Consider the following 14411-nt stretch of genomic DNA (forward strand, 5'->3'; position numbering starts at 1 on the left):
TGACGCTCCCTGACACTTGGTGTAGCCCAGGGGCTTTCCAGAACCCACTTCGAGAACCCCCCGGGGCATATAGAGTGCTGTGGTCACGCACAAAGCAGGGAGTCCTCGCTGTGCATTGTGCTCAGATATGCCCGCTTTTGCTTTGCACCCTGTCCAGTTTCGGGTGGAGTCGATGCTGCTGCGTCTGGTGCGCAGCCGTCGCATGGTGGCCCTCAGCCCGTCCACAGCTCAGCGTGCGAGGCAGCGGGCTCCCGAGTTCATTCCGCTGGTGCTGGAGCCTCGGGCGCAGCTGTACACGGACCCCGTTGTGGTGCTCGACTTCCAGTCACTCTACCCGTCCGTCATCATAGCCCACAACTACTGCTTCTCCACCTGCCTGGGACGCATTGACAGCATGGGCAGGTGAGCGAGGGGGTGTGCTTTTCTGGAAGTTTTTGTGAATACATAACTCCTTCCACCTTTCTGAACCTGTATGAACTGCAGCTACTGTATTTACTTGCATAATTTGCGCACTTCCAACTTTTTACCCGGGTTTTCGAAAAAAAAAAAAGAACTTCATATTTGTACTTGCATGTTTTGCACTCATTGCTGCGCCAGACCACCACCATATACTGTGTGGATGTGCGTGAGCCAGGTTTGGGAAGATGCGGCCGCAGCGCCTCGTGCAGTTGTGAAAGGTGCAAGTGGTGAGGGCACAAATTATTCGCCCTTTACCCGGATCACTTGTGCTGGCGGTCGCTTTCCCAGACAGTTGCACGCATGCCCAAATCTGAAACTACCAAACCATTTGCTGTTCGGTTTGCCACTAGTCAGCAAGGCCATCTGTTTGGGCGCCGTTCTATCACCCGTTATCTTCTTTGTCTCCCACTGCTGGCTTCATGATTGTATCATTGCATGTTTATTCCTTTGAGCTACACACACATCCTCATGGTATCTCGCAGGGAGCTTCATAACATGGGGCGAGGCGGGAAGTGGTATGCATCTTATATTTGGAGTCAACTTTTTTTTTGGCCAGTGAGGGACACTGAGAGAGACGAGATGAGGGCTCTCCCGGTCTGCATATGGACGGCAGTGTACAGTAGGTATTGTGTGTTATGACCTTTGTAGCATTTTTTAGGATGTGTTCAGAAAACTTGCTCCCCTCCTTTTTGAAGGCTTACATTAGAGTTGCTTTTCGTGCATGTGCTGCAGTCTTGTACACATTACAGAAAATAAGTTGCCGATTACACTTACATTTACTCCATCTGAGATGTAACTGATTACAGTGGTCATTTGCTGCCTCCGAAAAATGACTGCATAATTACAGAAGTATAATCGATGGCTGTTGTGTCACTTTTCATCATTTTCACTTGGTCATTGAAGCTTTGACTTCAATGACCAAGTGGCTCGCCTGATTAGTGCTGGTTATCCAAGTGCATTTATTTCCAGCATTTGTGAAAGCCTGCTCTACAAAATAACAAACAGAGACAGAAAAGCGAAGCACGAAGGGAACTGCTTGGTTATTCTGTATTTCCACTGGCTATCGCACAATATTAAGACGGCAAACACTTGTCGCATCAAAGCGGTTTTCGCTGTCCCATACAAGCTTGGCGATGTCTGTGCATTGCTTGGTGATCAAAAGCACGAATCATGCTCTGCAAAGCATGTCACCAAGTGCACAATATGCAGAAGTGAACTTATCTATAAGACCCCCCTTACCTTCAATACTGTTTACAATGGACAAATGGGAAGATGCTATAATGACAGGGCCTAAGAGTACAACTTGAACATAAAAATTAGATCCAGCGATTCCTTGGCATACCATTGTAAGAGCTGTGGTAGTAAACTGCTCTTGGAACTAAACCAAGTTTCTTGCATACGCCAAACACAAACTTAGGTGAGAGATTCTCTAAGCTTTTCTTATTTCTAAAGCAGGAAAGAAGTGTGTCGCACACACTCGGTTTCACTCCTTGATAAAGAGCTGCGATTTCTGGATGGACACGTGTCGGCTGTTTATTTTTTGTGGAAGCTGATTCCTGCCCTCTCTTTTGCGATTTTCATGTCTTGATTACCCTTTGACTGGGATCGCTTTTTTCATTTTTGATACTGCTTTGCTACAAATAGCTTTCACTGTCTGCACTGGTTTCTTGCTTTTGCCTTTTCCTTCTCTTTGATGCAGCCTGGCTAAGATATGATTCTGTGTTGGTAAACACAGTTTATTTGTTGTTTATTCCAGGTTATAAGCCGGTTTTGTATCGATTTTTTTGGTTTTTTTTCTGTGTTGTGCTGTGGCATGTGCTGTTAATAAGCGACGACTGTACGGAGAAATATAGGTTTATCGCTTGATCGTGTGGTAGATGTGCATGGGCGATGGTTGTACAGTAAAACCTCATTAATATGTGTCCGCTTACCGAGTAGTTGTGGTAGTTGTGAGAATTCCCCGGCTCAGCCACCACTGAAACCCATGTATTGGCTGACCACTTAAGGCGTAGTGGTTCGTGAAATGCCTACCTCTTAACGTGTACTTTGCGCCGCAGTTTGGCAGGCGTTGTGCTGTAACGCAAAACATTTTCCGCCTTTCCGAAAAGCATTATCAACGTGCGGGCCGCCGGTGATACAACAGTGCGGCCATTTTGGCCATGTTCCGTGAGTGCGGTGATGTCCATGTCAGTCACAGGAACCACAATCACGTGAGTGTGTTGCCGAACGAAAGTCCATGGCGCCACTCTTTCCCCGGGTGTCACGTAGCCGACTCGCATTGGAAGGATCATCGTGCACTGAAGTCGCAACGCTGAAGAGTGTACACCGACAACGGAGATGCGCTCTCCTTGTGTGATGCGTGGGTCGGGCATGCTTGACGCAGATGATTGTGGATCACTGCACGGACGTCTTCCAGGGTGAGCAGAACATTGCTAGGAGGAAGCTGATGTGTGGTGCAGTGGCAAGACCATCGACCTCCTCGTTGCCAGTGATGCCTCAGGGACCGGGCGCCCACTGCGCTTGCACAAATACTGCATCCGTGCTCTACGAGGCGCACAATTTCGGACTGCCAAATTAGAGAGTGCGCTGATTGTGTCGCAAGCCACGCACTTCGTTTTGGCGTTTGTTTTCATCACAATGGTAACTTTGCTTCACAGTTACCAGATACCTCAAAGTCATTCGCGACGCATGCCATATCCTTATATTAGCGTGTGCTTCAGAAGCTGACTGGACTACGCAAGCACAATATGTCAAAAGACATGCAGGAGGGATAATTGGCCTGCACAAGCCTTGCTCAGACTGCAAAGTTGTGTTGGTGGAGGCGAGGTCCCATTCAAGGTCCATAAACGCCTTGCGGGGTGGTGCATATCCTGTCTAAATGTTTCTTGGTTCTTTAAACCTAACAAATGTCAAGAATTTATTCTTCAGATGACGTTGACACGACGCCCGTCATATGGTGAGACGAAGTGCTGGTCACGTACAAAGCTTGCAATGCTTTAGCCGTGCCGCCGGAGAAATTTTGCTCGGATGCTTGGACTTGTAAGCAGGCCACGGTGCTATCGGAAGCAGACGACTCCACTCTCGCAGCCTTGTGCTCTGACGTTGCTCAAGTAGAATGCTCAAGCACTTGACTCGAACTTGCAGTGCATGCTAGCACCTCGAACGACTTTGGGGCCGTGGCGGCCGTGACGGCCGTGACACTGTGAAAAGCAGACGACGCGCAACTTCGTCGCCACAGCAACACAGCACATGTGCAGAGAGCAGTAGGGGTGAGATCAAGTGCTGAAAGTGTCTCCTGCATTATGCTGCGCGTGCAGTTGCATTGTGGATGTGTTGCGAGTAGTCGACGCACGTTTTGTGGTGGTGTCCTTTGTTCCGAGCTGGTGCTGTGAAAAGCGTAAAGTGGTTGTTGCGTCAGTGTGATTGCGAACGGTCAGTACTATGCTGAATCCTACTCGACCGAAGTATCACATACTGACAGTGAGGGAGAAGTTGGACGTTGTTCATTCCATTGAAAATGAAACAAGGAAGAGGGCACTAACACGTGCGTGGAACTTGCCCCTAACAACAGTCTGCGGCATCTGGAATGCTCGGGAGTAGTTGAAAAACGGGGCTGCATTGAATATGAAGAGATGCCGCTTGGGATCTACTTTTCCCGACGTGGAATAAGATTTGGTGCTGTGGCTTATAAAAGCTAGACCAGAAAACCTGCCGGTCACCGGGCCCCTTCTTGCCGAAAAAGTGGAAGCGTTTGCGGCTCAGCTGAACTGTGAAAATTTTTCTTGTAGTTACGGTTGGTTGTCTAGGTTCAAAGTACAATACAGTATAAGTTAGAGGGTGGTTTGCGGAAAGGCAGCACATGTGGGCACGGAAAGAGCCGAAGAATGGGCTACTGCAACAACAGTTAGCCAACTACGCCACGGAAGATGTCTTCATCTTCAATCAGTTGGAGCTTTTCTATCGACTTCTACCCAACAGAATGCTGGCATTCAAGGGGGAAAACTGCACTGGTGGCAAGCTTGCAAAAGAAAGAACATCGGTTGCTTTTGCAGTCAACATGATAGGAAGCCAGAAGTTGCCACTCTTTGTGGTTGGAAGGTATGCCAAATCAAGGTGCTTTAAAGGGAAGCTGAAACGGTTTTTTGGGAATTCGAGGTTATTCAAGAATTCGAATCTCACAAGCTTCTAGATAAACCACGGAAAGTCTTTTTGCACTAGCATTTAAAATGGTGACATAATCGTCGATTAAAACCGCGACGATGTTCAGGCTTCTCCTCACTACGTTGGAGGAGTGCGAGGAAACTCGGCAGTGACGTCATTATCGCCGAAACTTCAGACGTCCGCTGCTTACGCCTGCATGCTGCTGTTCGTCGTCAGATGGCGCCAAACAATGCATTGTGAGGTTCACCTTCAATGGCGTCGATTTTATTCCATGGAATAACTGTTTCTTCGCTGGAAACGTAGTGCCGTCATACGTGACGTCATTATCGGGGCCTCTGCCCGTCGCTGTGCACTTCAGAGAAGCTGAACGCCGACGACGAATTTATTTAGCGATTACGCCACCATTTCAAATGCTAGAGCAAAACGATTTCGCAGGCTTTACCAGCACATTTCGCACATTCGGCAATCTTAAACTTATGAAATTCTAAAACCGTTTCAGTTGCCCTTTAAGGGCGGTCGATTGCCCTGGGGTGTTTTTTACAGAAGCAACCAAAAAGTTTGGATGACTGCCAAGCTTTTTGAAGAATTCATCCGGCTGTTAGATTGGCGTTTCGTGGCAGGAAAAAGAAAAATCCTGCTAGTGCTTGACAACGTGTCTGCCTATTTTGAGTTGGAAAACTTGAACGCAGTCATGCTCCTCTTCTTGCCACCGAACACCACGACACTTGCCAGCGTCTCAAGCAAGGCATCATGTGTTCGGCCAAGCATCACTACAGGAAGGACCTCCTATGCAGAATGTTTCTGGTGAGGGAAAGCGGGAAGATGTACCTTATTTATCTGCTGGGTGCGAAGCACCTCCTAGCGTTCTTGTGGCAGCAGGTTGACCCTGTTACGGTACAGAAAAGCTTTGCGCTGGCGAAATTCATAGTGCGCGCAAGGGATCTTCAAGTAAGCGATCCCACCGATGACTGTGACGCCCTGCTAAAGGAGGTGTTGGTGTGGAGACTGTCGACTTCAAAGGGTTCTGCGAGGTCAACAGAGAAGTTGCAACATCTCCGGGCTGGTTGAACAGCGAGGTTGTTGCCGGTGTTGCGCCACCCCAAGGCGATGAGGGCGCTGAGAACGAGGAAGGTGGCGATGACTTGGCAACAGGAGGTTTCAGCCCTACTGTGGCGGAAGCCGCTCAAGCATTGGTAGTTATGATGGCGTTCGCCGAGATGATGGGCCTCATGGAAAAGCTTGCCCCCAGTCTCGCCGATTTTGAGACGGCTGTTTTCGCCGCATGGTAGCTATTGAAAATGACAGACTTCTGGTCGGCAGCAAACAAATACAGTTCATGTACTTATGTGTATTGGTAGGAAATTTACTGTGCCTGAATTTTTCTTCTTTCGGATCATAAATAATGGCAAATTTGTACTAGCCGGTCAAGCTGTACTACCGGATAGTGCATACTTTTTCCGTGTCCCCACCAACTACTTACTAATGGGGTTTTACTGTACCTATAAAATGTGTCCCTTTGAAGCTAAATGCATCAGTTGGTAGTGTCGTGACCGTACTTCTGGCCACGTGGGCCCGATCAAACAGCAACCGTGAACAGTCGACGAGGCCACCGCCGTCGCAGCGGTGGTGCAGTGGGGTGCTTGGAATGCCCCCCTCCGAGCCTAAGTGGATTAGTGCAGCAGACTTCCTTGAGCAGAGGTGACCGTGCCAGCAGCGGCGAAGGCAGGAGATGCGCAGGAGGCATTGTCAGCGCAACCACAGCGGAAGCGGAGGCGACGTGGCGGCGCCAGTCACGCTGGCTGTTAATTGAAGACGGCAGTGTCCCCGACTCATGTTCTGGACATCCGGCGGGGAAGCACGTTCATTCACCTGCGGGTAGACTGCGGGAGATTCCTTTCCAACCGGGCTGGATTAGTCAGCATCTACCCCTTCCCATCGACCCAGCTGCGAGAGAGTGGAACAGCCGCACCGCCCCTGCCGTGGGTGGTAACACCAGCGTCTACTTCGGTCCATCCGATTGGACTGTGCTCTTCGAACTTTATTCCCCAGCCAGGGATCTGGGGAACCCAAACACTATTTAACTCGGCTGTGAGTGTGGCCGAGAGAAGCCTGCTAGCTCCAGCCGACTACGGTTGACCAAGACGTTCCCTTCCACTGAGAGTCATTCTCAGTCACTCTTTGTAAGTAATGTAAATAAGTGTATAAAGTTTTCGTTACCTTCCTCTAAACCCAGTCTCCCATCCTCCTCGTCCCATCTCCGGTCTCCGGCCATGCTACCCGGGTCGCAACAGTAGTCAGCGGCCGTCTTACAAGTATTCCTTCTTATTGCCCATGCCATCTTTGCACTGTTTGTAGCAGTTAAAAAAAAAGCAGTTTTTTTTTTTTTACTACAACCAATTAGCTAGGCTCGACGTTTTGCAAGCAGCATCCATAGATGGCGCCAGCTACAGTTGAAACGAATACTGTGGAAAGCGCAGCACCTCGGGTAATGCGCACCTTCATGCGTGGCCGACCTATTTGTCGGAATCACATCGTCGCGGACGCTTCGCCCCAGTAGCCTTTTTTTTTGCAAAGAAGTAATTGATTACTGGTAATCTATTACAAAAAATAGCTGAATTATCCAAAACGTTACCATCTGAAGAAAGTAATCAATTAGTTACATAATTACCAAAATTTTAATTATGAGTATAATTGATTACAAGTAATTAATTATATAAACTCTGGCATGCCGTGATCTCTGCGTACCAGAGGAAGTAAAGCACTCGGAGAAGGGTTGGCAACTGTGCGGTGGCTTGATGAATGAAAGGCGAGTAGACATCAGTTTGCGAAGAACTACATGCCGAGGAGCATGCTGCAGACATATACAGTCGATGACCAATTTTTCGGCTCTCTCAGGACTGCGAAGACATCTGAAAAATTGGGCAGTCTGAAAAACCAAATTTTAGAGAAAAAATTCACTTAAACTTCTATCCAGTACACCGGAGTAACGGGTTTGTAGTTTTGTGCACATTGTGAAGCACCTCATGACTAAATCTTGCCGCACGTCTTGTACACCAATGATGGGCAGCGACTGCTTTCTTGAGCTCAGCGTATGTTGACTGTACTGGCTCGACATGCTGCCAACGAGCGCATGGATTGGGCAAAATATAGACGTGAAAGCGAGCCTGCCGCTGTGGGAACTGCGCTGTGCCTGCAGTTCAGAGGGCTCGGAATGATATGGTGAAGATGGCGAAATGATAGGGGTGTGCGAATATTCGATAATTTCGAATATTCGATCGAATAGCACGGTATTCGATATTCACTTCGAACCGAATTCTCGGTATTCGAAATTTCGAAGTATTCGTCTCGCGCGAATAGTGTTACTGGGACGCTTGCCCGCTTGCCCGCTTGCTTTATGTGGTTTTGGTTCGAGTATTGCCGCATAGATGGCTTTTTTTTATCGTGCTTTCAATGCTCGGGGGTCAGTCAGTACGCAAATCACGATCAGGCCGGGGTGCGAACCCTGCGACAAACGAAAGAAAGGTGAGGGCGACGTGCTCTTGCGGAAGATCCTGTGTTCTGGCCGTCTTCGAATCTCCGCACTAAGGCTGCCATAAGCCGCGTCGCTGCCACCATGTCGAGGCAGACGCAATGAAGGAAGAACATAGCCGACAGTCGTCTAAGCTTCAAAACAAGAAACCTCAGTTTATTAGTTTATTGTCAGCGAACCCTTTACATACTCTGGCTGGCGGTGACGTTATCGATGAGCTCGGACGCCGCAAGTATTCGAACGCGGGCATCGATTTGCCGCATTCATCCCCCCCCCCCCCCCCCGCCTTTTTTTTTTTTTTTTTCCAGTAGAGCTGCAGAAAAGATTATCTGATAGGACAGACGCGACGATAAACACGCAGCCCTACCGCACTATTGCTTCACCCAATCAGGTGACGGATCATGCGTACCGAACATGGACGACCGTTCTCGGCAGCATTGAAGCAAGCCATCATATTACCGGTGGAGGCGAGAAAAATTCAGCGGCAGCGCGGGGACTCGATGTCGCCGGAGTGTATACTTACTTCAATGGGTAGGGCGCATTTAGCGTGTGATAACGCCAAGCTTATTGTGCACTCGTGGAGGATTACTGCCGTTAACGCTCGGCATCGGGGAGGCTGCGGACGTATACGTGACTGCCGAACTTTAGTAGAACGAAATGATCGCATCCATCTATGATTGGCGTCTTTTCTTGCTATTCTGACTGCTTGCGCATTGGCGGGAACGGAACGCCATCGTAATCAGGGCATTGAGCCGTCTTCGGTGGTGTGCCGCACTCCGGCGCCGCAACTCGGGCACTCCGGTACGTTGGAGGCTCAGAGCATGTTCTTTCCTTCCTCCATGCTCAGAGCATTCTTGGAAGTGCGATGCTAAGTGCTGCTCGGAGGTACTACAGGGGACAATTTTGCCAGGGCCCAGGAGGCGCTAGCGGTGTGAATGACGTTTCGCTTGCGGCCCTAGAGTTTTGTACAGCCGCTTCCATTCTTGCTAGTCTGGGAATGTAACCGGAACGATGTTCCGATCCTTCAGCATGATAAGCGAAGCAACGCTCCGGCAAACAGCAGCGGCGAGCTGCTAGTGAAATGCAAAAAAAAAAAAATGCATCGTGCGACACGCCTTGCCAGAGTGACGGCATAGGCCAGGAAGAGCGCCAGTGTGCCGCACTAAACCCAAGAGAAACAGAGCAACATGCAGAGCAGAGCCGACGTTTCCATACGAGCACCCCTCGGATAGCGAAATAGACGCGCCAATCTCTGGCCGCAAGGTGATGGCGATGCATTTGAGCCATGGGTGGCGCGTCCCGAACGCTCTGTTTCTGACAATACGGCCAACCTATCGGTGCTGTGGGAGCTTTGGATACGCGATGGTGCAATGCTGCCAGTGCTGCTAGGAGGTCCGGTCAGCCTATGTTCCATTTTAACATCTTTGGACACAGCAGTCCCATCGGCATAACCGAAAAGAAGGCGCAATCCAAGCCAAGAAGTGAGGATCCTAAACTATAGAAACGCAAACAACGCAAGTGGCAAGTCGGTGCACCTAATGTGATTGCCTAGCTCAGTGTTGGACATTCGACCCGTTCGACCACTGGTCACCGGTGGTGCAGAATGTCCTTTTTTTTTCATTATTGTTCTCAGTGCTCTTGCTGCAGTGTAGTGCAGTTACTCCTATGGTTTCAGTTATTGGTTGTACTACTGGCACCGTTCTGTTATACTGTCATTTTTTTGTATTTTATCTCTAATTTCTTATTAAAAAGCAGGCGGTATTTTTATGTTACAACTTTTTATTACCAAACCGGTAAAAATTGTTCTTAACTCACTTTAGGTGCTCTCTTAAAATTTTGAAGCATGGTTTTAAATAAAGCCTCAGTGCAGTATGTAATGGCATCGTGTGTAAGGAAAATAAATGGTTTTGGAAATGCCTACTGTCATTCAGCCTCTTTTTAGTGCCAGAAGTACTATTCGAACTATTCGCTTCGAAATTATTTGAAGAAAATTGCTATTCGCTTCGAATTCGCTTCGAATCAAAAAAACACTATTTGCACACCCCTACGAAATGATAATCAGCAAATGGCCGAAGCAAGCGCTCCGTTGGCGTTGGTCTCTTCGTAATTAGGCCTTGTGACTAGAGCCAAAATCGGCATCCTAACCAGTGATAGGCATTCTGTAGTAGCTTGCGTATAATGGGAGATGTCTTACCTCTTACCAAAACGCCACTTATTGACAGTTTTATGATAGAAAAGTCAGGGTTTCGGTGCATTTGCCGATCATATACGCTCACTTCACATTGAAATGGGCTACCATTTTCTTCCGCGCATGCTGTGTCCGTGATGCCATACGCCCTTTGTATGCTCTGCTGCTACCTTCTCCCATATTTGGGACAAAAGACTCGACATTGATGAGTTCCGCGAACTCTGACTACTGTTCTAGTTTGTGTCGCGGGTGACGTCCAAGAATGGTACAAATTCAAAACCACATGGGCGCACTGTATCGACTCATGGAGAATATCAGCCCCGCCAATTATGAGACTCCCTGTTAGCTTGAAATTCGTTTCACTTGATCGAGTTTTGGATCTCCGCAGTTCTAATTCACAAGGTTACGCTGTACACATTGCAAGGCGGCTTGGGTGTTGGCAGCGAGTGCGAAAGAGGTCTGAAAAACTGAGTGGTTATATATCTGCCTTGCATTGAGAATGTCAGGCATTCTTTCATATTGGATCTATGGACCATTTCAGGGTGCCGCGATAAAGTCTGAATATTCAAGCATGTCTGAAAAGTGAGGGGTCTGAATTTTCGGTCAACAACATGTACTTCTTTCCTCAGCAAGCTAGGGCTACAAGCCGAGGAGGGGAGCCTCTTCATCCTCTACATCCTCTTCATCCTCAGAATACGAGCCGAGGTTGTGCGGGCACCTTTTACGCATGAAATGCACACGTCTTTCACTCTGGCGTATGCTTGTGCTAGGCGTAGAATTTTTTGCTTGCGTCTTTTTTGGTTTCAGGTGATACTTGGAACGAACAAACTGTAGTATCCTTTTCTTTGGAGGTCAGGAAATAATAGTCGCCATATTCGCTTTTACAACACCATGGAAAGCTGTGATCTGCACTCAACGCAGCGCCGGATCCATATCGGCAGCTTCTCCGGTCCTGAACGTGTCGTCACAACCTCTTGACCAATCACAGGGTGGCGGCGCACCCCACGGTGTGCCCTGCAGCGCAGTCCAAATATTTTTGCTAAAAAAGGCAATTCGCGCTTGATTTTGACTTATTTGGGTTCGATATCCAAGCATACAGCATGAAAAACTATAGGAAAAAGTGCTTCAGTGTCCCTTTGAGCCTTTTCTGCAGAAACGACTGCTGTGCGAAGCTTGAACCACCTTACTGGTCGCCTAATTGGGTCCATTCTGTCTGAATGTACATAGTAACTGAATCCACAGTAAATGAAGTTCAGTCAATGGCAAAGATAGGAAGATCAACCAAACATGGCAGATATTTGAATATACGTTGAAACCAGATTCGTTGTAACGAGACTATACAGTTGTGTCATTCAATGATGGTTAGCATCGATTTAGTGTTCAGTGTCTGAGAGAGATAGGGATTGGTACAAATTGTTATTTTAACTGCCCACTCCTCAACTCCAACCCCTCTCTCACGTCATGGACACATTGAATTAGGAACGGCAGTGAGGGCTGTGGGAAGGGGGGGGAACCAGTGAATGTGGACTCTTGGCAAATATTAGAGGCTGTGGTTACGTGACTAACTGTTTTGGGTTTGTGTTGCTTGTGAATCCAAGCATTAGAGATATGAAAGTTGAATCATTTTATTTGGCTAAAGATGATTTGATTTTAATTTGAAACTTCGTGCCCTGACTAGTGCTAATCATTGGCAAACACTTTCAATGACAGGTAGGCAGCGTGTTCTGGGGCTCTACAAAGCTTATGTGTCGCATCAGTGTTTGCATCTTTCATCGACTGTGCCTTCTGTATGCCCTGTCCTTCTTTTGTGCTGGTCCTTTCAGTGCTGTCGCCGCCGTGGTGGCTCAGGGGTTATGGTGCTTGGCTGCTGACCCGAAAGACACGGGCTCGATTTCAGCCGCGGCAGTTGAATTTTCTATGAAGGCGAAATTCTAGAGGCCCGTGTACTGTGCGATGTCAGTGCACGTTAAAGAACCCCAGGGGGTCGAAATTTCCGGAGCCCTTCACTACGGCATCTCTCATAGCCTGAGTCACTTTGGGACGTTAGACCCTATGAACCATAAACCATACACCACATACCTTTCAGTGCTGTCATTGCTTTGTCCTGTGTTCATTCAGCGGTGTTCACGTTGCAGCATGCTAAGCATGGCGCTCAAAAGCTTTGTGTTGGCACGCATGGGAGTAAACCTCAGCTCATGCGGTGCTCTCCCCTCGTTGCAGTGTGTCCCCCTTTGGCTGTTCCACGCTAGAGGTGCCCCTGGCCCTTGTCCGGGTGAGTGGCGGGCATTGTTCCCCAGCTGTGCTCTGTTTGTCGCTGTCTTTTCTTGGGGAGCGAGCTGAAGTGAAAAGCGTTCCAGGGTAGAAGCGCTTTTGTTAGTTCTGAACAGTCAATAATGGATTGCTTATTCAAGCTACCGTAAGAACCGGAATATAGGTCGGACCGGAATATAGGTCAACCCCCCAACTAACCAATTCTAAAAATGAAAAAAATCTTTTTCAATGGCAAAAGTACCGAAAGACACCCTTACCTTGAAACAAATGCGACTCAACCGGTTGCACAATGGTGACCGTATTTATTTTCATTTAGATGCTGCTCGTATGTACACCCGGCCAATTTATTAACACTATCGCGCAACCATTGACCCGTCTTGCTTGTTCCCCCACTGACCCCCATTGCTTGTCAGCGCCTTATTAACAATGCTGAGCGGCGAAACAAGCGTGATACCCACATGTGCAGACATGTGCTTGCTCTCTCTTCTTTCGCCGCTCTGTGCCGTGATAAGGTGCTGAAAAACACGCGGGTCAATGGTCGCGTGATACTGTTGAAGAATTGGCCGGGTGTACAGCACAGAGAAGGGCATGAAGTGCGCAAGCGTTACTCGGAGTCATCAGAGTTGTCCGAACTCGAGTAGGAGGATGCTTACTTCTCGCTGCCCACGTCCCACAGAGCATCATCCTCTGTGCCGTCTAGCGCATTGCTTATGCTGCATTTTCTAAAAGACTTGCGCACCATCTCTGCGGGGAGAGATTTCCACGCTGACGACTACCAGCCACAGACCAAAATCACTTTGTGACAATGGAAACGCAAATTGGCGGTGGTCAACGTCGTCATACCGTGCTGCTGCTGATAGCGATGGAGGCTGTTGACTTCAGCCGCCCATTGTTGCAAGACTTCCATAATTTTTCTGTCAGTGACCGGTATATAAGACGGGGATCGACTTTTTTCCATGGTTTTTTGGAAAAAAGTTCAGCCTGTATTCCGTTTTTTACGGTACAAGGTCTTTGCCACTAATGGCAAGCACTTGCACTAGGCCGCACACATTTCAGAGCTTGGGTTGTTGCCTCTGGTAGGCACACAGATTCATGCACTCAGCAGTGCCTTCTTCATCTTTTCTTGGGTCTTTACAGACTAGCTGCACTTGTGCATGGCTTGTGAGATGCAAGGTTACTTAGGTTAGTAATAGCATGCTAATGGTAGTTGTGAAGGTGATAAAACTTGTTCTTGCATTGGCCTGGAAAAGCTTCGTGTAGGCATGCCTGAAATGTTGGTGCTCTGGTGAAAAGTAAGAAATGTTGGAGCACCTATTGGGAGGGGTTTTATTTTTTTCCACTTCTGTTGAGCTGCTGAACTTTGAGAAAGTGGTTCTGTGTTAGCATAGTGGTGGCATAGTGGAATAAGCATCTGCCTTGCGTGTGGGAGTTGCAGGTCTTGATTCCTAGTGCTTGATTCCTAGTGGGTACAACTTTCTCTTGGCCTGGTGCTCAAGCTTCTTTGGGGTGAAATGCTCGGGGTTAATAGTAATAATAATAATAATAATGATTTATTTCCATCACCATACAGTTGGAGGGGATGGGATTAAAAGTGGATATCGCTTAACAAGGTTCCCACCCCCTGTGCAGCAAGTGGGTGGTGGCATGTGACGGCAGTTCTGAGAAAAAAAAAAAAAAAAAAGAAAAGAAAAAGGAAACAAAAGGAAAGGTTGGGCTTTGACCCCACCTGGAGTAGACACAGACACCTTGTTCCATGGTGCTCTTTGGAAGCAGATGCACTTCTGCCAAAAAAAAATATCGTCA

At 48.1% G+C, this 14411-nt stretch overlaps 1 protein-coding gene across 3 annotated transcripts in view; it reads left to right on the top strand.

Moving 5' to 3' along the window:
• Positions 1 to 14411, top strand: part of PolZ1 (DNA polymerase zeta catalytic subunit) — a 146692-nt gene that overhangs the window by 109154 nt on the left and 23127 nt on the right. For 2 of the 3 annotated variants that reach the window (XR_016286455.1, XM_089563980.1), the window contains exons 21-22: positions 158 to 402; positions 12558 to 12609. Coding sequence is in view for 1 of the 3 variants with exons in the window: in XM_089563980.1 (XP_089420106.1) it covers positions 158 to 402; positions 12558 to 12609 (297 nt within the window). In the remaining 2 variants the exon portion in view is untranslated. The remainder of the gene's footprint in view (positions 1 to 157; positions 403 to 12557; positions 12610 to 14411) is intronic. The other variant, XR_016286456.1, reaches the window with a different exon arrangement.

Source organism: Amblyomma mixtum, chromosome 10, assembly GCF_055824585.1.
Source record: "Amblyomma mixtum isolate Tamu chromosome 10, ASM5582458v1, whole genome shotgun sequence".
Lineage (NCBI taxonomy): Eukaryota > Metazoa > Arthropoda > Arachnida > Ixodida > Ixodidae > Amblyomma > Amblyomma mixtum.